The sequence below is a fragment of the Malaclemys terrapin genome, chromosome 2 (assembly GCF_027887155.1).
Source record: "Malaclemys terrapin pileata isolate rMalTer1 chromosome 2, rMalTer1.hap1, whole genome shotgun sequence".
NCBI lineage: Eukaryota > Metazoa > Chordata > Testudines > Emydidae > Malaclemys > Malaclemys terrapin.
Genome location: NC_071506.1, coordinates 56,120,478 through 56,147,382, shown reverse-complemented (window position 1 = coordinate 56,147,382; position 26,905 = coordinate 56,120,478). Strand labels below are relative to the sequence as shown.

The window sequence follows — 26,905 nt, the reverse complement described above, 5'->3', positions numbered from 1 at the left end:
GACTCTGCCAATGCCCAGCCCAAATGGAGGCGTGCAGAGAAACGTGACCCTGCTTCCGATCCTGAAGAACGAGAAGCAGAACATGAGGGCCACGGTGGTGCCGAGCAGATCTTAGCTGGGTCATGTCTATGAGGCGATGGGGAACGGTGCCATGACACAGGGGAGCGATGCCGGGACCTGGACCGGCGCCTAGATCGGGACCTGGGTCAAGATGATGACCAGCAGCGAAAGCGGCATCAAGTCTGGGATCTGCTCCTCGATGGCAATCGGTGGGCAGATCAGCGCCGGGACCAGTGCCGAAGCTGTGCTGCAAGTACGACCTGTGCCACGAGTATGACCGGCGCCGCGAATGAGCGCGGTGTCGGAAGTGGGAATGGTGCCGAGAACGGGATCGGTGCCGGGGCTTGACCGACGGCGCTGACGGATGGATTAGGGCCGGCTTGCCCCGGGACGGTGCTGCACGTACAGGAACCGGTGCTTTGGCATGAGGCTGAGAGAATGCTGATGCCGTCATGGCAATAAGATCCCTTGCAGCAGCAAAGGTATCCGGGGCGAACGGCAATTGGACCTCAACCAAGTTGTATGTCAGGGAGTCCAGTGGCACTGAACTCAATGGCTCCGAAGCCGTAGGCTGTGCCCCTAGATGCTCCCCTCCGGGACGTGTCTCCACGGGTGGTTCCAGGGAGGCTGGTCTCTGAGGAGGCAGGCCACCCTTTTCCGGCTTCCGGTACCGCTTCTGGCCAGAATGGGAGGGGTGCCAGGCCAATGAAGTTGGTTGCGGAGCCGGGGAGTGTCGGTGCCACGGGTCTCGTTCAGAATCCAACTGCGTGGTAACTCCTACCATTGCTGCTGGCGTGCTGCGCACCGAAGTGCTTGGTGCCAGATCTTGGCATGCCGCAGGAGGCCGAGGGCCAAGAGTCGCCTCCATGAGGCGCTGTTTTAAACTAAAGTCCCACTTCTTCTTAGTCTAGGGATGAAACCCTTTGCAGATCCTGCACTTGTCTGCTTGATGAGACTCCCCCAGAAACTTTAGGCCAGAGTCATGGGGTTCGCCCGTTGGCATGGGCTTAGAGCAGGAACCGCAGGGCTTGAATCCCGGAGCCTTGGGCATGTGCCCAAGAGAAATATTAGACAAGAGGGGAAACCCCCCAACCTCAGTAATACAAACTAAACTATAACTATTAAAAATAAACTATGCTAGGGAGAGTGGAGAGCAGTGAAGCAGAAATCCACAGTTCCAACGACCGTCACAAGTGGCAAGAAGGAACTGAGGCAGCGCTGGGTCGGCTGGGGTATATATCAAGTGCCATGAAGGCGCCACTCCAGGGGGCTCCACAGCCGACCCACTGGGTGTTGCTAGCGTAAAAATTCTGACGACTGTGCACCTAATTGGAAGTGATACGAGCAAACACTCAAAGAAGAATCCTGGGGTGCAGGATTCCCTCCAGGGGGCCCAAATCAAAGCAGTAGTGCTTTGCACATATACATAAAGATTATGTAACTGCTTCGCAGGTGTCTGCAATGGAAACATCTGAGGCATGCCCCATTAGCAGCCTTACCTCAAACTAAATGTGGTATAACGACCTAGTTTCAGGCCAGTCACATTACAGCTATGAGATGTGGAGTCAGACATCAATCTGTACAAAATCCTTTTAATATTACTCAGCAAATTGTCAAGAAAAAATGTGACCAGGCTTTAGTCCACTCCACTCTATGGAGAGGGGCTGCTCGTCATGGACCTGTTGGAATAAGATGACTTTTCCCAGATAACAGACTCATTAATGTGCATCTCTGAAATCACATTAGACAGAAGTTTCAGATCAGTCTGTCACTGGGACTTAAAGCTCACTTACTCTGCACGCTGAAGTCACTGTCACAAGAAAAAATGGTTACTAACTTTTCTGTAACTGTTGTTCTTTGAGATGTGTTGCACACGTCCTTTTCAATGTAAGTATTTGTGCCCCTCCCCCCCCCAGCACAGTTGCCAGAATTTTTTCCCTTAGCGGCATTCTTTGGGTCAACTCTAGCTCCCTCTGGCATCATATGCTCATAACATTGGTATAAGGGGCCCCACTGGCTCTGCCTTTCTTCAGTTTCTTCTTACTGACCACTTCTGAAAAGGGGACAGAGGGGGGGTTTTGGAATGAAAATGTGCAACATCCTAAAGAATAGTTACAGAAATGTTAGTAACTGTTTTTTCTTCTTTGAGTGCTTGCACTTGTCCATTCCAATGTAGGTGACTCACAAGCAGTTGACCTGGAGGCAGGTTTGAAGATCAAGTACAGGCTGATTGTGACACAGCCCAGCCAAAGCTGGCATCGTCTCTGGCCTGTTGAGTAATGGCATAGTGTATGGTGAACTTATGAGCCAATGACCAGGGTGCTGCCCTGCATATGACCTGAACTATAACCTGTGCTAAAAAAATCCGTGCAAGAGGCTTGAGACCTTGTAGAGTGAGCCGTCAGGTTAGCCAGGGGTGACATGTTAGCGAGGTGTAACATACACAATGAGATTCTTTGTGCTGAAATGGGGAGACATTTCATCCTTTCTGCTATTGCTATGAACAGCTGAGTGGATCTGTAGAATGGTTTTGTTCTTTATATGTAGAGGGCCAGTGTACTCCATACATACAATGAGTGGAGTCACTGTTCTTCCCCATTCACATGTGGTTTAGGGTAGAGAACTGGCAGAAAAACTGTTTGACTGCAATGGAACGGATACCACTTTCAGGAGGAACAATGGGCGCAGTCACTCCTGGACCTTGTCTGTGAAAAAGACCATGTCTGGTGGTTCCGAAGTGAGAGCTCAGATCTCTGAAACTTGTCTGGCTGTGATGGTCACCGGGAAGGCTACTTTCCAAGAGAGGTGTAAGTAGCAAGCAGGTTGCCAGTGGATTGAACAGGGGTCCCATAAGCTTTGACTGGACCAGGTTTAGGTCCCATGGAGAGGTGGGATTCCTGCCCTGGAGGTATACCCTCTGTAGGCCCTTGAGAAACCGGTCTACCTCGTTTGTGAACAGACAGAACAGTTATTGATCTTGGGCTAGTACCACATGACAGAACAAGAAGTAAGTCTCAAGTTGCAGTGGGGGAGGTTTAGGTTGGATAGTAGAAAAAACTTTTTCACTAGGAGGGTGGTGAAGCACTGGCATGGGTTACCTAAGAAGGTGGTGGAATCTCCTTCCTTAGAGGTTTTTAAGGTCAGGCTTGACAAAGCCCTGGCTGGGATGATTTAGTTGGGGACTGGACCTGCTTTGAGCAGGAGTTTGGACTAGATCACCTCCTGAGGTCCCTTCCAACCCTGATATTCTATGATCATCCGCATCCAATCATTGAGCCCAGAGTCTGCTGTCCCTTGCAGTGCAGCACTTCCACATTGATTACACAATCTCTCCAATGAATTTACAATATTCTTCTTAAACACCATCGGTGGAGTGCATTCAGCTTCCTTTTGTGTACTTTCATCATCTGCCACATTTCTGAGGTGTACAATAGTGCTGGAAGGACAACAGGGCTGTACAATCTCATTTTAGTGTGTAGATACTTATACCCTTCCAGATGTTTAACAAATAGGAAAATGATCCACTAGCTTTACCAATTTTTGCCTTCACTAACAAAGGGAGCAGTTTCACAATGGTTATTTTCAAATTACAATGTTTTAAAATGATCTTGCACTACAAGTTTATTTTAAAAAAGGAATACAACATAAAAAAGCTCCAAAGATGTTTAATCTACCATGGAAAATTAAACTAAGAATGCCCAATAATCTGATGAATATTCTTTAGAATACAGAATAGAGGAGCATAACAGGAAGAAAAATATTTAAGAGCATAGAATATATAGTACTGCTATTAAAAAAATCAAAATTAAATATAACAGCAGTAGCCAAACATTTTTAAATTAGTGACACTGAATTATTTATTTTGAGAGTTTAAAGCACATAATACCTTCAATCTCTTCCAATTTTATAAAGATATCCAAAATTCCGTTCCCTTAAAATTCCCGTTGTAGGAGTTGTGGAAACATTGGGCTGCCACATGATTACATATCAACAACTAAGTGTACATACATACAAACCGAAGTCAATCTCTCTTCTCCTCCCATTGCTCAGTTTAATTAACTTTTTCCTACAACTAATTTTTGTAAGGATCAAAGGGAGTTCAGCTGCCATTTGGCTTCTATTTTAGAACTGACAGTAAAGGTCACTTTAATGTGCACTCATCTCAAATTTTAACTATGTTGTGCTAGATTTTAAGAAAAGAAAGTTGCTAAGCACCAAAAATATCTAAAATAATATTTGTTGTCACCAATCAAATATTTAAAAGACCTTTCTTTTCACAGAATTAATTTTTGGATACTAAGAGTTTTCCCTTTTCCTCTGAAGTGGAAGATGAGTTTTCATGCCTTTCTGAAGTAGAAACCACACAAAATTATGAACAAATTTATTGATGTGATGCAATATAAATGTCTTCCCAGAACAGTCCAAAAATGTACTCTGAAATAATATAATCTCTCTCCCCAAAAAATAAACAAAAAAATCTAATATATTCCTGCTCCCCATTCAGTATTTAAAGTGCTTGCCAAAAGGACACCAAAACCATGACATAAGTGTATATAAATATCTATGCAAACTAAAAAATAGCGCCAAAGCAGCATAATAATCTAGTGGATATTCTCCCTTCCATATTAAAGTATTCAAATGTAAAGAAAGTATTTCCTTTGCAATATATACTTGAGGAAAAAAAAGTTAAGCACAGTGTTACGTAAACATCTCGATTTCCATTGCATCATTTTGCAATCACTTCTGTACTTCACCATGTAGGGGTCACATTTATTTCCATTCAAGGGCACTGATCTATTTTAAAAATAAGTATTTATTGTGTTATGGTATAAACACTAAACACAAAACAAAATGTATAACAATCTGAATATTGATGTAAAAGCAAAGCAAGGTAGTTTGGAGCAAATTCTGTTGCCAATTCATATGAGGAACTCCCACTGACAGACAGAGTTCAACACACAGGGTAAATTTCACCAATGGGGAAGGCCAATACCCCTTACATCCAATGTGAACCCAATTTTGAGACAGCACAGCACTATCAGAGTAACTTCACTATTTTCAGGACTTATGTGGCACACAGGCTTTGTGCTGGTCCTCTCTGCAGGGTGAATTTTATCTACCAAACAGCAACAGAACACAGAATCCAAGACAGTTAACTTGTTATTCTTCCTCTTCTAATATACCTTGCTTTTTTGGTTTTAAATAAGAATATCCATGTTACTTTAACACGGTTTTCATATTTTCTTTTGTTTTAAACAGCAGCATAAATGAGACCAGCTATTTGATTATTTACTTATTCATCTCTATGTTAATCCATACAATGGTGCTGATAGGTGAATCAAGGTATAATGCTAAACACTACAGCATGTATCTCTGATAAGATACAGTACATTATAAAGCTTCTTCAAACCATTATATTGTATTATCACAATCCACAGTATGAAAACAATTACATCAATCTTTGACATGATGCACTGTAACAATTCTTTCAGAGGCATTAAGTTGTGTCATAGTACTGTTTCTTTACTGTGGATTAGCAAGTGAATATTTGACATGATCCATTATGTGAACCAGCTGTATGAAGAGAAATACATGGAATTCTGAAAGATACATCAATCAAGTCAATCAGTAATACAGAGCAGGTATGTTAATAAGAAATAGATTAAATATTCATAAAAAGTTACTGCTCATGCATAGTAACAGTTTGCAGATATTAACTGGATTGTTATGATTAACTTACATCTTCAAATTCATGCTAAATACAAGTTAGTTATAATTAGGAGCACAACTGTTTCAATTCTCAAAGTGATTTTTGGCTCAACAAAAACTGACAGATTTTCTCCCCCCCCCTCTCCCTTTTTAAAAATGTTCATTGTGAAAGGATATATACACCAAATTTATATTCACAACTACTTTTTACTGTTGAGTTTTAAAGGCCAAAAAGGGTTTCTAATATAATAGAAAAGATAGTATAGTAGCCCTACTTTACCGATAATATCCATAATTCAATGGCTGTACAAAGCTGATCCATTTGAGTTCTACCCACCCTGAGTTCAGCATTTACACTTTTTAAAATTTATGTTTTAAACATTAGATAACATACAGACGTATGTACAAGGCTATACAATTTGTCAATTATACAGCAGTAAAAAAATATTTCAATATTTTCAGCCAATTTTTGTTTTTTTTTGTTTTTTTTTTTAAGTTTAGCTGTTTCTGGTTCTTATTTTAAAAATAAAGTAAATAGTTATTTGATTTAGACATTTGTTTATTGACTACTTTTTTTTTTTTTTAAAGAGTCAACAATAAGGCAACAGTAAAAACAGCATTGTTATAGAAATGTTGCATATGTGTAAAGGTACTAAGTATATAAAAGACATCAGTGCTTCCTAAAAAGACAGCCTACTTGTAGTATCATAAAATTACACAGTGGTGAGAACAATTACCTATTTTTCAACAATTATTTCTCTGTAGAAAAAAGTTAATCTAGCTGTAATTAAATTTTTGTGAAGAAAAAGCTGGAAAAAAATTATTATGCCTGTAGGACAAGCAAGTTAAGAAAATATACTTTTGTCTAAACTTAAATAAAAAGGTCCACACTTTTGTGTCAAAACATTAAGCCTCTGTCAAAAATGTATTTCTTTCTTTATAGTACAGGATTAAAAGACAAGATGATGCTTACAAGGTAAAGAAATAATTTACAAGAAAATATCTTCTGACAAAGCTTTTCAATCAAAATATTGTTTTGTAACATTCAAACAGACATACAACACAACAAAAACAGCAAACGTTATATGGATTGTTTTCAAACACATAAATAAATGAAATTGTGTAGGCAGTAGGGCTCATGCTGATGGCTAGCAGGAAGTAACAGTGTGCAATCTACATGGAAAAAAGTTTTAATGAACAAATTACAGGCCCAATTGTGGACTGCAGCAAATTTAATTATATCACTGCCATCTTCTTGTATCTCAAAAAATAAGTCTTGATTAAGCCACTCATATCCAATTATTACTCATATCTGTGTGTTAGAGATATGAGTAACTACCATACAAAAAAGGTATTTTTATTTCACCATAGGGATAATTGTACCTATCTCCCAATGTCACTTGAAAACCTTCCATGTTGAAACAATTTGACAGCAGATGAACAATTTAATAAATATGTAATTATCTTATTACAGTCCTTTAGCTAAGCATGTTAATTATGCTGCTAGTTTTGTGATCACAGTGCACAGAATCCAAATATAAAAGAATGGGATGCTTTCAAAGTAATGTTGGATCCCTTACTTATAATCCCAATATATCTGAAACTTTCCATAAGACCTACCATCCAATCAATTTATTTTGCAGCAGGATCAAAACTTTTCCTGGTATAACATCCATTGCCGGCAATGGATGCCATAAAACTGCCAAGGAGTTCAACTGTTATTGCACAATACATGAAGACCTGGAATTCTGCCAAAAGCTTAAAAATAAAAATAAATGGAATTTTTCTGACATTTCCAGACACCTGCATTAATACTGTATGACTAAAGCATGTCAGTTGCATGGACTGAACCAGCGATCAACATGCGCCCAGAATGCACACTAGTAAAAATGCAGTCAAAGGAAGTAGTCTTCATTGTCTATAGGTCACTTCCAGTCAAAGGTTAAAGTTCAAAGACTGAATGATCAAAGTGCTCATCTTCTCAGTAGGACAGTCTTCTGCTAGGAGGATCACAAAATGGTGGCATCAACAGGTGTCATCTTTAAAACAAAAAAAGATTTATGGAAAACAAATATACATTCAAATCCCAATTTTCTGAGAGGTACAGATTTAGAAGCAACTCCTAGCATATACGTTACCACGTAGGTGAAAGTATAACAAATATCTAACACTGCTGTTTTAAGGAAATCGAATACAGATTACAAAGCAAGATAAAAAACTATGAAACTTTCCCCAGTGCTACACAGTGAATTTAGGAAAAATGTGTTTATCAAAATTATGATTTATTAATGTTGGTATATACTAATCTCATTACAAAAGACAGTTATTTTTCATATTAAATATTTTGTATTCCGTATTTAACGATCCAGACAATCCATTGTAAACCTGAACTTAAAAATCTGTTTCCTCTCAGCATTTTGCCCCTTCACTGTACACACTATGCATCTTAGTTTTCATGCTTTGAGCTTTTGATGATTAAGAAATGCTCTTAAGAGATTAAATAAATACACAGACTTTGCAAACAGAAGAAAAAAATACTAGGGAGGCCACATTTTGAGCAAACCATACTGTCACCTACAACTGAGTTCAAACTACACAAGATTTTTCACCATTTATTTGAAAAAAGTTATTTGACAAGCTGGATTACTCAAGAAGTGGCTTCCTGACCAATATTGGCAAGATATATTACAAAATTACATGCAGTTGTGTGAGAAGGTGGTAAGCATAAACTTCAATAGAAGGGGAGAAGATTGCTATTCTCTGCCACAGATGAGAGTGTCTTAGGAACAACCACAAAAACTGTAGTTGATACATTAGAAGGCAAACTGTAATAAGTTGACATTGTAAACCTAAAGTATTTCACATAGAATTTTTTTCCATCAATTCAATGTATGTAATTGCTCCCACACAGTTTCCTAGTAAAACAATATTAATGGCAATACACACTTTCAGATTTGTTTCTTTTTTCCCCCAATATTCCAAAAGTTGTTTGAAGATTGTCCACAAAAATGGTCTAAGTTATAGATAGTTGAATAAATTAAGCTTAAGGATGAATCTGTCTCTCAGAGGATATGTCTACATGTCAATAAAACAGATGTGGCTGGCCTGTGTCACCTGAGTTGGGCTCACAGGGCTCAGCCTGTGGGCTCTGGGATCACGCAAGATGGGATGGTCCCAGAGCCCAAACTCCAGCTTGAGCCCAGATGCCTACATTGCAGTTTTATAGTCCTGCAAGCCAGAGTGAACTGACATGGGCCAGCCACAGATGTTTTATTGCAGTGTAGACATACCCTAAAGCACACTGGGGGAAAAAAACCCATTCATACTCCAAACCAAATTTGTCAGGCTTTCCCGCCCTGCCCCCCATAGTGCCCAATGCTACAGCAGATACTTCTGCCTGAAAAATTTCTGCCTTTTAAAATCTCTTCCAAATCTCTTATAGTGGAGTTATTCACCTTTTTTTAGATAACTCTGTAATTAATTGTTTTACTCAAATATATATGTCAAATAATGTTAGAGAAATTAATGTTATGAATATAGTATTATAAGAAGAATACATAAAGGAATTTTGGCTTTTTGAATGTGTTTCTATTGATGCAGCATTTCAGAACTCAGCTGAAACTGCTTCAAGGTTGTGTAAACCGTGACACTTGGTTTGTGTGTCTTATTTGTGAAACCTTTGGTCTATGCAAATAGCAAGATGAAGCAGAGTGACAAGAGGGCTCCAGGTGTAGCCCCTGCAACAAGACAAGCTAACAAGTAAAAACTCAAGGCCATAAAAATAGATCAGTAAGAAGGATAACCACTATTGTAAGGTAAGAACAGGATAGAGCTAGAGGGGGTGACAGCAGAGATTAGATAGAAGTAGACAGATAAAAGAGTTTTAGCAGGATAAGCAAAAATTTATTAGTTCAGGTTAGTTATTGTGATTTATGCATGAGAATATTTTAATTATATAGGTACACAGATGAGGTAACTTGGTAAACTGAGTCTGCACAATGTTATCAAACAAGGGATACAAGATAAGTGATTATCAACAAGAGAGAGTGGAGAAGGGGGGGGGGGGGGGGGGGGGGAACATACCAGAGATCTGAAAAGAGAGTCTGACTGTTCTCAGGAGTGGTAATTTGGCCATTTACTTTTCTTGCCTTATCTGTTTTTGCATGTATATCTAATTCAGAGGTGAGAATAGTGTGGTCTTAAAATGTACATAATAAAGGCTACAAGAAACTGTTTAAGCCTAAATTAAAAAAAAAATGAGTGTTGTCCTTATCAATATTTCTGTACTCTCTAAATTTAAAAAAATATTGATATTTTAAATTAAATATACTCCCCACTCCATCCTGACTGCAAGATACTCTTTCCTTGATAACAGTACATGAAAAAGACGACTTCATGGCAACAGAAGGAGGGTGAAGAACTAAAACTCTCCGTTTACAAGTTGGACAGGGTACATTAGAGGTAAAGAGCGAGTATCTGACCATCTACAGATAGTCCTGGAGGGGTGTCAGGAAAAGCAGCAGCAATCAGCAACACTGGTTGAGGACAAACAGCATCCTGCTTCCACAGGAATTTATCTCCTGCCTAGGTAGGGGACGCTCAGGACACACATCAAAACACCTTAAGTGACACTGTTTATTTGGAATCTGAGACAAAATCCCCAAAGAGTCACAATCAGATGGGGTGAGGTCATATCTGAGAACAACCATATGCCTGTGCCACTATAAAGGCTCCCACTTGAGCATTATTCCCCCACTTGCGTGGCTATGATTGGAATACCAACTACTTTTTGGAAAAGGGGAAAATGCTTGTTCCCCTGCAACAGGGAGATGGGAAAATGGGACTGACTGCTTCCTCTTGCTTTGAAAAGGGCAGATCACAACAACTTCCTAAGAGTATATAAGGCTGAGGACAGCTCTTCTGCAGAAGCAGGAAGATCAGCTCTCAAGCTAAGCTTGCCAACTTCCCACAATCCAGCACATCTTCAATCAAAGGAATTAGATTTTAAACAATTTCTTTCTAACTCTCCCTGCCGGTGCCATTGTCATATAGCAGCAGCAGAGGATTTTAACTACAGTACGTGCAATTAAGAAGAGAGGATAGTAAGGGCAATATAGGATACTCCTGAGGGAATTCTGGACCAAAATTTTTTTTCTGTACACGATATTCTAAAATTCTGCAAAAATCCGCATATTTTATTCATCAATAAATACATGTGCAGCCTCCAGCATAGTAGTGGGGAGCAAAGGCCACTGGCTGCACGGAGATGGGAGATCACCCTGCAGCTCCACACCTCCCACCAAGGGGGACAGACTCAGTGGTGAGGCTGTACCTGACACTGACACAGTGCAAGGGCTGAGTCTGTTACAGAAACATTCCAGGGCCCTGCCCCTCCATGCCTGGTGCACCAAGATAGTAAATGAGAGGGACAGAGTCTCACACTTGCCCAGGTGTGGGGCAAGCAGACTCAGCCTGGCAGGATTCAAGTGTGGAGGAACTTAGTGTGGGGCAATCTGGGTCTGGGCAACTCCGTCGGGGATTGGTGGGGATGGATCTGGATGTACAGGGGCTTGTTGGGGGGGGTTCTGAGTGCAGGGGGAATGGGAGTCTGCATGGGGTCCAAGTGAAGGTGGTTGGGGCTCAGCAGGGTCTAGGGGATGGGGGGGAGGGGATGCAGGGGTCTCAACAGGGTGGTGGAGCTTGTTGGGGTGAAGGTTCAAGTGGGGGGGGCTCAGTAGGGGGTGGTCTGGGTGCAGGGGAGGGGCTCGGCAGAGGTCTGAATGCAAGGGGTGGTAGAGATCGGTGGGGGTTGAGTCTAGTGCGGGGGGCTCTGGGTGCAGGGGAGGCTCGGCGGGGGTGTCCAGACACGCAGGCATTTGGTGGGCGGGGGAGCAGCTCCCTGTACAGTGACCCCCTCCTCCTGTGGCTGAAAATGAGGTTAGGAAGTGGGGGAGGAGGGTACCTTCCTGCAACCAGGGAAGTTTCAGGGGGTGGGTCTGACCCAGCCCCAGCCGCTCCTTGCGGGGGGGGAGGGAAGAGGAAGTCCCGTCTTCTCCTGCCTCCAGCCCAGCCAGGACTAGCAGCTGAGCCTGGCGCAGGGTAGGAGCCACCAGCCGGGACATCCCCAGCCCCAGTCCCTCCTGTGATGATTTAACTCTGACAGCTGCTCCGGGCTCCTGAAATGACGAACCCATGCTGCTGGTGAGAGGTGCGTGACCGCTCTTGTGGCTTCCCTTTGCTTCCCCATCTTTTTCTGCAAGGAAGCAAAGAAATCTGCGGGGGACATGAATTCTGCATGTGCCGTGGCACAGACTTCCCCCAGGAGTAATAGGTTCTCTTGAAACGTGAATACCTCAAAGCACACTACAGTACATTTAGTAGTCAGTAACAGGTTTCACATTGCCAGATAGTTTGCAGCAAGTTAGTGTGCTGCAGATTCACACCCTGGTTTGCTATGCATTAACTCACCAGATAGACAAGTTCTGAGACAAATTTAAAATGTAATAGTCCAATATTGCTCCAGAACGGACACTTATTTTTAAAGAACTGAGCAAAGGGGAGAACATCACATCTTTGATAATTAGCAATTAGGAAAGGAAGTGAAAATTGATTTAGGTGTTATATATATGAAAACTTTCCAATTTCAGCAGCATGAGTCATTTTTTAAACAGACTTGTCCTTTCCTGACTGTAACCTTCCCAAGTCTGAGTTGATCTCACTCTAGTTTTATCTACTGTTACCCAATTTTGTTCTGCAATTACTCTGTTTTTCTACCTTTCAATCAGAAAAGAATGGCTGGAGAATTTTCCACTGTGTAAAGAACCATTTGATGACTAGTTGAATGGAAAATAGAAGCTCAGCCACTAAACAAATGCTAGTCATCAACTTTCAGAATCAGATAACCATGTTTATTTCTATATCTAGATTTTCATTCTCAAATCCAATTTTTCACTTGTGGGAAAACTGGAGTAGCATCTAGAGATTGCTACCCTGCAGAGACTTCAGCCCTAAATCCTAAAGAAGAGTCTCATCTAAACAGATTAAGATTAAAATTAGAGCAGATCTCATCACAAAATGAAAGCTATTAAAGAAAAACTCTTAGCTAGTCTTCTTGGAAGATGACTACCAAGAGGAAATAAGATAATAATTGTTAAGAAAAAAAAATCTTCCTTGTGTCAATTCAATCAAATCATCTTGCTCTGAGCTCTGTTCAATGCCATACTTTCTTTCACATCATATCCTAACATCTTCGTTTATGACATCCCTCCACTACTTCTTGGTTTGGCCTCTTATCTTTTTCATTCAGTCTTGATCTGTTCCTTACCCACATTATTGTCAGAACTGCTCTTTACACGACCAAGCCACATGAGCTTGCACTCCCTCATTTTTTTTTGTTTATGGGCATTACCCTTAACACACACATTCCTCACATGCTCTTTCTTGGCTACACCACTCATATCTCAACCTTGACATTTCCGTGGAACAGATCATTTACTCGTGTTTCTTTGTTGCCCAACACTCAGGGCCACACATTAAAACAAAGTTTTATAGACTTTCCCTTTCAATCTGACTGGTTTCATTCTGTAACATATTATACCACTTATCGCTCTCCATTTGAGCCAGGCATTTATTATCTTAGCTCTAATTTTGTCCTTCATTTCCCCAGATTCTGGAACCTTCAGACTTTGCATTTTTGGTATTGTCTGCCCACCTAGTTTCACGGATAATTCTTCAGTGCTCACATCCTCCAGAAAAAAAGTATTATATATTTCTCCAGAAATAATCAGAGGAAAAAAAACTGACTAGAGTTAGGGAACCGAGGACCAGAAAAAAAAAACACGTTACAAGAGAAGAAAGGGGACGTGATTATTGAAATGTTCCTGAAACATCACATTAGTCTTGTGGATGACAGGATTTGCTATCCTTTAACTCTTGGCTCAATTTTGCAATTGAAAATAAGGTAATGTACATGCAAATGATAAACAGATTAAAGTTACCTAAATATATATCAACAGTTGATACTGTTAAGTTCTCATTGGAAACAGAGTAATACCCTACATCAAATTCTACTAGAAAAGAGTATTTAACCTGAAAAATCTTAGGAACTCTTTAAGAGCTGCTTGTCTCACATTAATTCTGAAAGTCAGGGGAAAACAGCTCCAGGATGCCCTTTTTTTTTTTCGTTGCAGCAAGTCTTCCAATGCCAAGCAATGACAATCATCCAAGATATTTATTCTTCAATTAAAATATCCCATATACACTTATTTCAGAGAATATAGTATTAAATGTACTTTACCAACACATGATCTATTGTATTTAACAGATCAGGGTTATCATACTAAAATAATTACAGCATTCTGGTTTTGCTAACCTCTTTACCTTTTAAGTACTCATCTAGAATTGCTATAGCTAAGATTTTGTTCCCGAGCAATTTTAGAAGTACTAATAATCATAGATCTTTTCTTTTTCATGTCTCTTACTTTCAGCTTCTTTTAATTTGTATTAGCAATTTCCAAAATCTGTTGCTCATAAAAATTCATAATGCAAGATCTTACAATCAACCAATTATTCTGACTGATTTTCTCCACTCTCAAATTTCTGTTTTACATCCTGATCTGGTCTACAAATATCCATTTAAGTTTGCATATTTAAAACCCTAATCAGTTTTCCTACTAAAATGTAATTTATTCCTTTACAAAAATCTTTTATTTGGTGCCCTAGGAAAAGGTTTTATGTTCCAAATTCGCTAAGCTTAAGTGTTTAAAATTACTTAAAATCCTACTTTGTATTGTTACATTTTTTGCACCCAGCCTAGCAGTCCTCTGAAATTCCTACTCCAAATTAAATACTTACCATGATACCACCATTTTGTTTTCTTTGGATTTTTGTTACATGTTCTTACATAAAATGAATTATCTGGAGGTCGCCTCTGCAATAGAAAAAAAACCTAAAAATAATCAAATAATCAATATATCACTTACAGTATATTATCTATTTAAATAAGCTTTTACATTCAAAGAATAAATGCCATACATTTTGTAAAATGTGTTAAAAGCAGGACTAGGCCCTGTCTACACTGATCAGGAGAGTCACTTTAGTACCTTTCTAGCAAGAACTTTAAGCAGGGATACCCAGACAGAGCAAAAAACTTTGCAAATTTTTCAGAAAGCGTGGATGGAGAAAACTAATTAATCGCTCTTATTTGTAAAGGCAAATGGAACTAAAACCACTGCCTAACAAATACTTTTGAAGTTTGGCTTCAATGTATCACAAGTATAGTTTCGAATCCCAGTCTATATGAAGTCTCCCATAGCTTGGTGAGATTGACAGATAGACTTGGGTTAGGCTGCAGAACTTCATGAGTGAAGGCCTATCAATAGCCTAATGAGTAGAGCAGTTTTCTGAAAAAGTCACAAGGTGGTCACAGTGAAAAGGGAGTCTCACAGAAATAATAAAAAATAGTTATAAGCATTATTTTGTACCCCAATAATATATATTTTCCTGCAAATAATTAGAACTAAAATTGTGATGTGGTGAGAATAGCCATCTGGCAAAACAGCATCATACAATAACTGATTGCTGTAAAACAAATCTAACTCCAATTTCAAGTGTGATCTTACTCTGAAAAATGCTTATGTAAAAAAATTGAGCCTCAATGGATCTGCTCCAAGTGCCATATCTGCTTACTTAAGAGACAAAAATGTATGGTCATCTGTGTGGCTCTCCTGTGCTAAGAGAAAAAACTGGAAAAATGAAGGATGAGGAAAAAAAAGGAACCTAATAATGTATCCTACTGGAATTGATTTGGTTCTTTACAAATAGAAAATGGTTTCCTCCTACAAAATCTTTATAGCAAGTCGACATCTGCACTATTCAAAACGTTTCAGTGTTTTAATTTATGGCATATTTGTTTGAATATTAGAAAAAAAAGTAACATTATTCAAGTGTGAGAAATATAGACTTTGGAAAAAGTATAAAACCTGCAGCTTTCATTTATTTTACTCTGAGTGCATTATTAAAAAAACAAACATACCTTTTCTTTGCAGCTGGAAAGCATGCTAATAATGCTAAGACAAACCGATTGCACCGAGAGAGCTGGGGACCAGTCTTCTGTTAGAATGGATAAACAGATATGACCATTGCTATAAACATGAGGATGAACAGGAATATTGTCACCAGTAAACATGACCTAAAAAAAGAATAAAATACAGTAAGCATATGTTGTTAACATTTAAATGAGAAACAGACGTGCTTGTGTCTTCTGGAAACAGTAATGCCTTATAGTCAAAAGCCAGATTGTGCCATCTTTTCTTACACTAAGTAGTATCTTACTCTGTTTGTCGTTACACTGATTTCAACAGGACTTTTTGCTAAGTAAGGTACTAATTAACATAAGGATGGCAGAATCTGGTCCAAAATAACTTGTACGTATGACAGAAAGAACCAGTGTGAAGAAGTGAAAGATTAAATATAATCACTATTTATAAACAGCAGTGCAGCACAGAAACGTGCAAAGACAGCTTCTCTAAATTATAGCGATATAAAGACATCACAAAGCTTTCATGAAAGATTTTTCAGTCTTAAAGCCTCATCTTATTCTTCTGTAGAGAAAGGACTATGGACTAGCTACCCACCACATTGTGTTTCAATGGTTCCATAACGGTTCCATAACCTACAACATTATTCAACTAGAAATACCATGAGATTCAAATGAGTAGGTCTCCTTACAACGACAAATACAATAGAAATGTAAGTTTTGGGAAACTGATTCAGGTCCCAGCAGAAAAAAAGCTTGGTAATTAATGCTATAGACCAGGGGTTGGCAACCTTTGAGAAGTGGTGTGCCAAGTCTTCATTAATTTAAGGTTTTGCGTGCCAGTAAAATGTTTCACATGCCAGACCGGCAGCGTGGGCAGCAGATGGAATCCCAGACCGGCAGCGGGCTGAGCCGCTCAGCCCACTGCTGGTCTGAGGTTCCGTCCGCCGGCCCCTGCCATCCAGGGTCCTGGCCGCCGGCCCCGCTCAGCCCGCTGCCCACCTGGATTACGGAACCCCAGACCAGCAGCGGGCTGAGCGGCTCATTCCGCTGCCGGTCTGAGGTTCCAGCCGCTGGTCCCTGCCAGCCAGGGTCCCAGCTGCTGACCTTGCTCAGCCCGCTGCTGGTCTGGGGTTCCGTAATCCAGGCCGACAGCGGGCTGAGCGGGGCCGGCGGCCAGGACCCCGGCTGGCAGCAGCATGCCACTAAAAATCAGCCCACATGCCGCCTTTGACATGCGTGCCGCAGGTTGCCGACTCCTGCTATAGACTAACAAAAAGCTGTGATTTATAAAACCACAGCATGCTGCCACATATGAAATATATAATTTTAGATTATACCATATCTGAAGGATGATTTTGAAGTGGACAACACAACACAAGAAAAAAAGTATTCAGAAATAGACAGGAATCAAATTAGAGTCCCATTGCCAAGGTCAAAACGAGGAAAGAAGCGCGATCCTGGCAATTACTGCCTGTAAGTGAAACCTCTATCACTAATCAAATATATAATTGACCCAGAATTCAAAGAAAGGACAAGGGAAGTGGAGGGAAAGAAGCACCCTCAGCAGCCAGCATTACCCACTCAACTCTTCATCCAATCCCCTCACTCAACCATCAGCAACTTCCCACAGTATTCACCCATCACTAGATGATGTTATAACTCCCTTTTATCCATATATTTTTATGGCCTACCACCTGAGAGCTTCCCAAATATTTTATGGATACATTCTCACAACATCCCATGAGGTAGAGAAGCATCCTCATCACCAGTTTATAGATGGGGAACCGATGCAGAAAAATTAAACAACCTGCACAATGTCACCTAGGACCTCCTTGTGGTAGAAACAGGAAATGAACTCAGATCTTCTGAGTTCCAGCCCAATGCCTTAATCACAAGACCACCCTCCTCACTTCACTTTGAACTTCTATACTGCTATTACTGGTATTCCTAAAATACTGAAGGTCTTATTTTTTCAGACATCCAGCAATATATTTCTTTTGCAAACTAATGTCTCTCCTTTCAAAAAATAAAATCTATGCACAACTCAGTAAGCAAATGCATGCACACTATGAGACAACATATATTTGAGACAGAAAACAACTGAGTGCTTAAGTGATAACAGTTTAAACTGTTATTTTACACTATATATGCACTTTTGTTAGAATCAAGGTGTTAAATTATACAAGAGGAACTTATTATATGGCAGAATTTTTATTAAGGAAGTTCTGGCTATCTTCAACAGTCAAGCATCCATTACTTAAATACTTAATTGTTTTCTGTACTAACCAGTGTACATGTATTGGTCTGTTTACTGTTTTACAATAAGTTGCACACAGCCACACACACACTTTGGGTAATGAGTACAAAGAGTACCTACTTGGAACCAAATGAAAGTGGCTACCCTCTTGTGGATCACCTATGAGTACTTCACTGCAAACCTGATGGGTGCAGATGTGCAGGTGCCAGTTTGTTCCTTAAAACCTAAGACTGAAAAGTCAGCATTCTAGTTTTTACCACAGTACCTAAACATATCTTTGTGGTTAAGCTTTTCGTATGGCTTTTTGAATGAGTTGCAATAAATATGTCTCCACAGAAATCACCACGATTAGTATTAATTCACAAACTCAGAACTTTCAGCTGAGAGGACATGAAGAGTAAAGTTCTCTCACTCTAGGTTTTTCCTCTTTTTTCAAGGGGTAGAGGGAGGGTCTACCTATGCACCTTCCCCTTGAAAGCCACACTTTGTAACCTTCCCTTTGATTGTGGAGGGGGAATGTAGCTGAACACTGATATTGCTCCTTTCGTTGGTTTGTTGTCACTAGAGATCAACGTGGCAACCTTTCCAACAGGATAGTGCACTTCCTCTGCAGCTCCTGCTGCTGATTCAAGGAAAAAATGAACCAAGTTTGTTCCTTAACTCATGTAGTATCACTAGATTATCAAGCCTCTCCTACCATGCCACAACATCTATGTTTGTGCTCCCTGCCACAATCACAGCTGTGGTCCTACCTACAGTACTTCCCCAGCAGTACTAACAGGAGCAGCAGAGAAACTGCAAGGAAAGTGATGTTAAGGAGCAGCACCTGAGTTTGGAGGCAAGAATAGAGGAAAAAAGAAGTTTGTCATCCACTCTATTTCTATATTCCAAAAGCAGAGAATCACTGCCCCTGTGTTGCTCTTTCATTGGTCATAAAAAAATCCCCAAGAGGATTCAAGTGACACTCAAAAATTTCAGATTTACTCTGTTCTTCCTATGAGGACAAGTGGACATATTTCTCCATTGCAGAAACATTTTAAAAAGAGGTGGCAACTGCACAATTGAGTGTACAATTGAAACCCATGTAACTAAGACAGAACCTTAAAATTACAAGAAGCGTGGACAATGTTACTATTCAGCATATGCCATGCAGCTATAATCTAAAAATCTAAAAAAAATGGGAGGTAAGCAGGAGGGAGAGAGAAACTAATTACCTGAGGAGAATCAAAGGGATATCGACTACTGAACTTAAATAGAAGCTGAAATTTCTCCCCTTCATATAATGTACCTGGAGCACCTTCCATATCTACGATCCACCTAAAAAAGAGATACAAATATTTAGTAAAATAATCAAGCAATTTAAAATAAAATACAAAAGAATAACTGAATGAACTACCTATTATGGCACTACTAGCTGAACTATGCTTCAGTATTACAATGACCATGAAAGCAAAGTAAAGACAACATGGAAATTAACACCAAACCTCCATATGTGAGAAACAAGATTGGTATTTTATATACTCAATCTTTGCTATAGTGTTGTAGATTATACAAGCAGCAATGCCTCAGGAAATAAATATAAATGTGTTTCCCTATAAAATGCCTATTTGTACTCAAGTTGAAAGACTGGTAATATGTCCACCCCCAGCGTCATTACCAAGTCTACAACTTGTGTGATGATTATTTCTATCCCCTTCCTCAGGTGAAAGCAGACTCCCTTTCCATTTTATTTTACTTTTCTGCCAAGGAGATTTAAGAATAATAGAAATGTCACACATAAAATGCAGTTTACTAACATTAAATCAGAACGAAAAGGGGCATGCTCCTTTCCCTGACTCACATCTGCAAAAATGTCACTTGTGGTTCTATATAGAACTTGGCAACTAAGAGAATGTGAAGGTTAGCAAGACAATAGCACACTACAAACTAATCTACTTTAATCACTGAGCTCCTCTTTAAAGGAAACTGATAGCCCAAAAAGGTACCTGTAAATATATAAATATATATAATCAGTAACAAAGGGAAAAACTTACTGTCTAAAAGGCAGGAAATGCATAGTAAAGTCCAACTATTTTGAAAAGTAACTCAAAATGGTGTCAGAGAGTTGCATGTCTATCTTGTCTCAATGATACATGTCAGATGTGCTCAGAGTTTTATCAACATTCCCTTAGGATGACCTACATATTTCGCTTATGGCTTTGCTGCTTAAAGTAATGGACACCCCACATTGATGCCAATAAAACCTTTCTAGTGTACACATTTTTTTTCAGACATATAGATATAATGGCAAATAAAAGCATAAACCAGCTTATACTTTATTTTTGAAAAACACAAAAATATTCAAAACAAACCACCATTCTCCATAATAATTAGTTTCCTGAAAGAGTCTGAAGATTTGCTCTTGGTTCCCATCATCTTACCCTCAAGCTATTTTAATATTCATGTAGCCCACTCATCAACATTTGCTGTAGTTCAATATCTTACTCTCTTCTATTCTTTTAACCCATTGCCACATGCTACAAGGGCTATATAGAACATGGACCTTTCTCTGGATTATACAATAACCACTTGACATTTCATTAAAATCACAATATTTATTTTCTTCTGCTTCTGTTTCCCCTGCATCATGATTTAATGTCAAATCTACCTTGATGGCAGTGACTGATGTATTTAGGAGTGAAAGGTATAGTTTGCTTATAATCTTTTCCCCATTCCCGTTGATGTCAAAGCATGGAGTGATCTCACATCACCTTCTCTGCAGTTTTAAATAAAACTGAATGCTTAGCAGCCCTTCAGATTTTGCTCTCCTGAGTTCAGAATTGTTTGGGCACATCAAACAGACAAAGGAAATCCAAATGAGAGATTGTTGACTAAGAAGTATACCCTCTTGATTTAATGCAAAATGTAGATAATGTCAAACTACTTTAGACTAATAGTTTTGATCTAGAATGGTTTGCCAGAATTTAATTCTGCTCTGCCAGATAATGTGTAGGCACATTTAGGCTGAATTTTTAAAAATTCCAGACAAAAAAGTTTTTTATTCTATAAAAAAAAAAGTGCAAGCATCACTGACCTAGACTTTATAGAAGACAGTGAAATGTATCATACTGTAGATTATAATCCAGTTTATCAGTTACTAGTGAATATATTAAACAGTGTACTTGTGAATCATCACTTTTTTATATTCATGGATCAACAGGAGAAAATATTACTCTAGAAAAAACATTTCACTTATCTATAATTTGAGCTAATGTAGAAAACATGAAAAGTATTTACACACTCACTGTGTAATTGAATTTTGTACACTCTTTTCATTTAAAGTCATTCCTGGAGGTGGGTCATTCTGCAAAGCCAACAGTTCTTTCTGTAGTCTCTTCTAAAAAGAATATAAATAGGATTTGAAATATTGCATAAACTATACATTGCAATAAAGCCTATTAATTTACAGTACATTTTGCTGTTTTGCTTTTATTAAACATCTGAAACTCATTTTTTGCCAACTACCTACTCAAAACTTGAAGTACAGAAAATGTGCCTGAGGACAAGGAAAGGGAGCTTCCTGCCACAAAAAGTAAACCATCTATTATAATTGGTTAGATAAGAGAAAAGTCATAAGCTCCAAACTCAGTCATGTTCTCGTTTATATAATTCCAAAATATATTTACCTAGCTACCGTCTCTCTGAGAGGTGGATTACCTACAGCAAAGGGTCTCAAACTTCATTGCATTGTGACCCCTTCTGATAACAAAAATTACTACACAACCCGAAGGGCGGGGGGAGGAAGAGGAGAGAGAAGAGGTGGCAAAGCCTGAGCCAGCCCCAGGCACGAGGGCGGGGGGAGGGAGAGAGAGGAGGAATTTTCTCCTAACAAATTTCACACCTAATGCTCATCTATTCTGCAAAAGGCAAGTCCAGGGCCTCATTAATATCTCTACTGTAAGAACCCCACAAACTGACACAAAAGTGTAAGGGAACATATTATAGTCGCGAACACCACTTTCTGCTATTTTGAACTTCCACAGCTCAAGAAAAAGATGAATGGAACCCCAGGCCAGCAGCGGGCTGAGCGGGGCCGGCCGCCGGCCCCGCTCAGCCCGCTGCCTGCCTGGGGTCCCGGCCGCCGGCCCCGCTCAGCCCACTGCTTGCCTGGATGAACAGCCTGGGATAATGGCTGCGAGCCCTGCTCAGCCCGCAGCCAGTCAGGGGTCCCGACCACCGGCCCCCTGCCAGATGGAGTCCTGGCCACCGGCCCCGCTCAGCACGCTGCCAGTCTGGGGTCCCGACCACCAGCCCCCTGCCAGATGGAGTCCTGGCCACCGGCCCCGCTCAGCACGCTGCCAGTCTGGGATACCAGCCGTCGGCCCCGCCCACCTTGCTGCACTATTATTTACTTTACATACAACAATAGTTTAGTTATATAATATAGACTTATAGAGAGACCTTCTAAAAACATTAAAATGTATTACTGGCACGCAAAATCTTAAATTACAGTGAATAAATGAAGACTTGGCACATCACTTCTGAAAGGTTGCCGACCCCTATTCTATATCAAAGGCACTCAAAACTGAAGGTTGCTGTCCATTTATTTTCTTTCAGTCTCAAATTGTTGATTATTTTTCTCCCCTCCTCCCAGTCTAATTAGCAGAGACTGCAAGCATGCAAATGTATTTGACCTTGCCTCCAGAAACTCAAAAGGGGACAAAATATATACAAAACAAAGAGAATGTAAATTAAGTGCTAACCTATTTACACTACAATACAAAAAGGGGACATTCAATTAAATTTAAAGGCAGGTAATAAAAATTATTTTTGCACAATACATAATTAACCTCATTGCCATAAAATCTCATTAAAAACTAAACAGTTTAACCTGTTTTTTCACTTATATGGGTAAACAGAACAGTTACTTTAATCAGGATAAAAAAAATCCCATAATCCAATTTAAAACTAAAGTTTCACATACATACTGAGATATCAGTATTTACACATTCAGTGTCCTTTAAATTGTTGCTGTGAGTTGAAGGTGTTTGGTCTGAAAACTGAATTAAAATTAAAAACATCTGTATAGTTTGAAATTTAGAACTGTGCTCTTTTCCAACAAAATGTTAGCAACTAACTTTCCTGTGCAATCTTGTTCCTTTTCCATTTGTGGCTCTCAGGCACAACATACTATTTCAGATTGCTCCACAGCTTTGCAGGACTCTCACAATGTTAGACAAACACCTATCAGGGATGGTCTAGATGAGGGGTTCTCAACCTTTTTCTTTCTGAGGCCTCCCCAACATGCTATAAAAACTCCACAGCCCACCTGTGCCACAACAATTGTTTTTCTGCATATAAAAGGCAGGGCCAGCCTTAGGGCCCCACGCTAAAGGGGGCCCTGTGAAGCTAAGGGCTAGTCTTCACTGGCAACGTGTAGTCGCGGCAGGGAGCTCTCCCAGTGCTCTAAAAAAACCCACCTCCACGAGAGGTGTAGCTACCAGCACTGGGAGCGCAGCGCTGTAAAGTGCCAGTGTAGACAAGCCCTAAGTTGCTCAGGCTTCGGCTTCAGCCTTGGGTGGCAGGGCTTGGAACCCCAGGCTTCAGCCCCATGTGCTGGGGCTTCGGCTTTCTGCCCTGGGCCACAGCAAGTCTAATGCCAGCCCTGATTAGCAGACCCCCTGAAACCTGCTTGGGGCCCCCCAATGGGCCCCAGATACTTGGTTGAGAACTACTGGTCTAGATAATACTTAGTGCTGTCATGAGCGCAGGGGACTGGACTAAATGACCTCTCAAAATCCCCTCAAGTCCTATGATTCTACGATAATATTTACACCTTTTTTAAAGATGATTGCAGCACAGCAGCCACGGCACTAGTCCTCCAACCTTAAATAATTCCCTATTACCAGATTCCAGGTGCTTGAACTACATAATGCACATATATAATCAACCTCACGCAGATCACACCAGGTGCTTTCAAAATATATGAAATCAAATGGAATAATCCAGAAAAAAAATTGCATAATACCAAGCAACCCATGGAAATAATGGGGGAAGCTTCCAACCCACTGAGGGTATTGCTCTCCGGCACTAAAACCACTGTGTAGACCAGGGGTTCTCAGACTTTTGTACTGGTGACCCCTTCCACATAGCAAGCCTCTGAGTGCGACCCCCTTTATACATTACAAACATGTAAATATATTTAATACCATTATAAATGCTGGAGGCAAAGCGGAGTTTGTGGTGGAGGGTGACAGCTCGCGACCCCCCATGTAATAACCTTGCAACCCCCTGAGGGGTCCTGACCCCCAGTTTGAGAATCCCTGGTGTAGACCCTCCTCCCACATCTCTCCCTGAGCTTCAGAGTCCAAGCTGCAATGTCTACCCAGCTGTTTTTAGCACTATAGCATGAGCCAGAGTACATAGATTCGGGCTCTGAGATTCGCTGCCAGGGGTTGTAAAATGTAGTGTATACATACCCTTAGTTGACACTACTGGAAAGAAGACACTATGGGTTTTCAAAGACAAGTGAACTTTTTTTCAAAATGTGCTGGTCCAAACCAATAGATCATGAACGGTCATTGATTTATACGTCCAGCTGCCATTAACTGCCAAGTGAAAAATACCCACTTACTTCTATATATGAATAGCTAAAGGTATATCCAATAGAATATTGATTTGGATATTCTGATTTTAAAAAAGCAAATAGAGCAAACAGTGCAAGCCCAGGAAATGAGCAACCCTACGAAAAAGCTAGAATGCATATGGAATGAAAGAAATGTTTTAGAAAAGAATTATTTTGGTTTGAATTTTCCAAAAGTTTATATTAGGCCTGGTCTACACTATGAGTTTAGTTCGAATTTAGCAGCGTTAAATCAAATTAACCCTGCACCCCTCCACACAACGAAGCCATTTACTTCGAAATAAAGGGCTCTTAAAATCGATTTCTGTACTCTTCCCTGATGAGGGGAGTAGCACCAAAATTGACATTGCAGCCACACTAACCCTAATTCGAAATGGCAATTCGACGCTATTGGCCTCCAGGAGCTATCCCACAGTGCACCACTGTGACCGCTCTGGACAGCAATCTGACAGAAAAAGCCCCGTGAACTTTTGAATTTCATTTCCTGTTTGCCCAGCGTGGAGAGCACAGGTGACCACGCAGAGCTCATCAGCACAGGTAACCAGACAGTCCAAGAATCGAAAAAGAGCACCAGCATGGACCGTATGGGAGGTACTGGATCTGATCGCTATATGGGGAGAAGATTCTGTGCTAGCAGAACTACGTTCCAAAAGACGAAATGCCAAAACATTTGAAAAAAATCTCCAACGGCATGATGGAGAAAGGCCACAATAGGGACTCATATTAGTGCCACGTGAAAGTTAAGGAGCTCAGACAAGCCTATCAAAAAACAAAGGAGGCAAACGGTCACTCCGGGTCAGAGCCGCAGACATGCCGCTTCTACGCTGAGCTGCATGCAATTCTAGGGGAGGCCGCTACCACTATCCCCACCTCTGTGGATTCCAAGGAGGGGATAATCTCAGTCAGGCCTGAGGATTCTGCGGACGGTGAAGATGATGATGAGGAGGACGACAATGAGCTTGCCGTAGTTCTGCTAGCACTCCATTCTCCCCAACAGCCAGGATCTTTTTCTCAGCCTGACTGAAGTACCCTCCCAACCCTCCCAAGCCAATATCCAAGACCATGACCCCATGGAAGGGACCTCAGGTGAGTTTACCTTTTAAAATCTAAAACTTGCTTTTAAAACAAGTGTTTTTTAATGATTACTTTGCCCTGAGGACTTGGGATGCATTCGCGGCCAGTACAGCTGCTGGAAAAGTCTGTTAATGTGTCTGGGGATGGAGCGGAAATCCTCCAGGGACATCTCCATGAAGCTCTCCTGGAGGTACTCCAAAAGCCTTTCCACAAGGTTTCTGGGCAGTGCAACCTTATTCCGTCCTCCATGGTAGGACACTTGACCACGCCATGCTAGTAGCAAGTAATCTGGTATCATTGCATGACAAAGCCCGGCAGCGTATGGTCCCGGTGTTTGCTGGCATTCAAGCAACATCCATTCTTTATCTCGCTGTGTTATCCTCAGGAGAGTGATATCGTTCATGGTAACCTAGTTGAAATACAGGAATTGAATTAAGTGGACAGAGGTGGCCGTTCCTCTAGGCTGTTTGCCTATGGCTGAAAAGAAATCCTTCCCTGCAGTTAGCCAAGGGGGGCGGGGGGAATCATTGGCACTGACCTTTTCACGTTTGGCTAGCAGGGATCTTCCCTGATACCAGCCATGCGGTGGGGGGGGAGGGGTAAAGCGATCATCCCAGAGAATTGGATGGGAGGGGAGGGGGTTAGTTTGGTTTCTGCTGCTGCACGTTAACAGGAAAACCGCAGCACTCAATGGGCTTTGCTTGGTATGGGAAAGGAGGGCACTGCTTTTAGGAAGGCTGCAGAAGCCGAAAGACAGTGGCTTATCATGGACGCATGCAAGCCGAATTCTGTTGCCCGGACCTGCGTCTGTGATTTCTAACACCAAAGCCGCAGGCACTCAATATTGAAATGCATAATGCGACCTTGTACCAAAATCACATGTGCTATGTAATGTGAATAATGTTGTTCACCGTGAACGAGTATAAGCATTGTTCTGTAAAATGTATCTTTTTAAATACTTCTCTACCTTTTTTCCCTCCCGCAGTTGCAAATTTTTCAAGCCTCCCTCCTCCATCCCGAAGGCTCTCTCAGATAAGGCAGCGAAAAAAAGGGAGACCCTCCCCCCTCACCATGTTCCATAGCCTCTTCACCCAGACGTGTAAAAACGCGGTGGGGTGGGGAGGGGTGAGGCTCCGTGCACCCT

At 40.7% G+C, this 26,905-nt stretch overlaps 1 protein-coding gene across 3 annotated transcripts in view; it reads right to left on the bottom strand.

The window, feature by feature from the left end:
* Positions 1 to 4,429: 4,429 nt before the first annotated feature.
* Positions 4,430 to 26,905, bottom strand: part of UBE2W (ubiquitin conjugating enzyme E2 W) — a 37,616-nt gene continuing 15,140 nt past the window's right edge. For 2 of the 3 annotated variants that reach the window (XM_054019083.1, XM_054019080.1), the window contains exons 2-6: positions 21,350 to 21,441; positions 19,280 to 19,382; positions 15,803 to 15,958; positions 14,623 to 14,716; positions 4,430 to 7,808 (exon numbers count right to left, since the gene is read on the bottom strand). In XM_054019083.1, coding sequence (XP_053875058.1) covers positions 7,795 to 7,808; positions 14,623 to 14,716; positions 15,803 to 15,958; positions 19,280 to 19,382; positions 21,350 to 21,441 — 459 coding nt within the window. In that variant the 3' untranslated portion in view covers positions 4,430 to 7,794. The remainder of the gene's footprint in view (positions 7,809 to 14,622; positions 14,717 to 15,802; positions 15,959 to 19,279; positions 19,383 to 21,349; positions 21,442 to 26,905) is intronic. The other variant, XM_054019081.1, reaches the window with a different exon arrangement.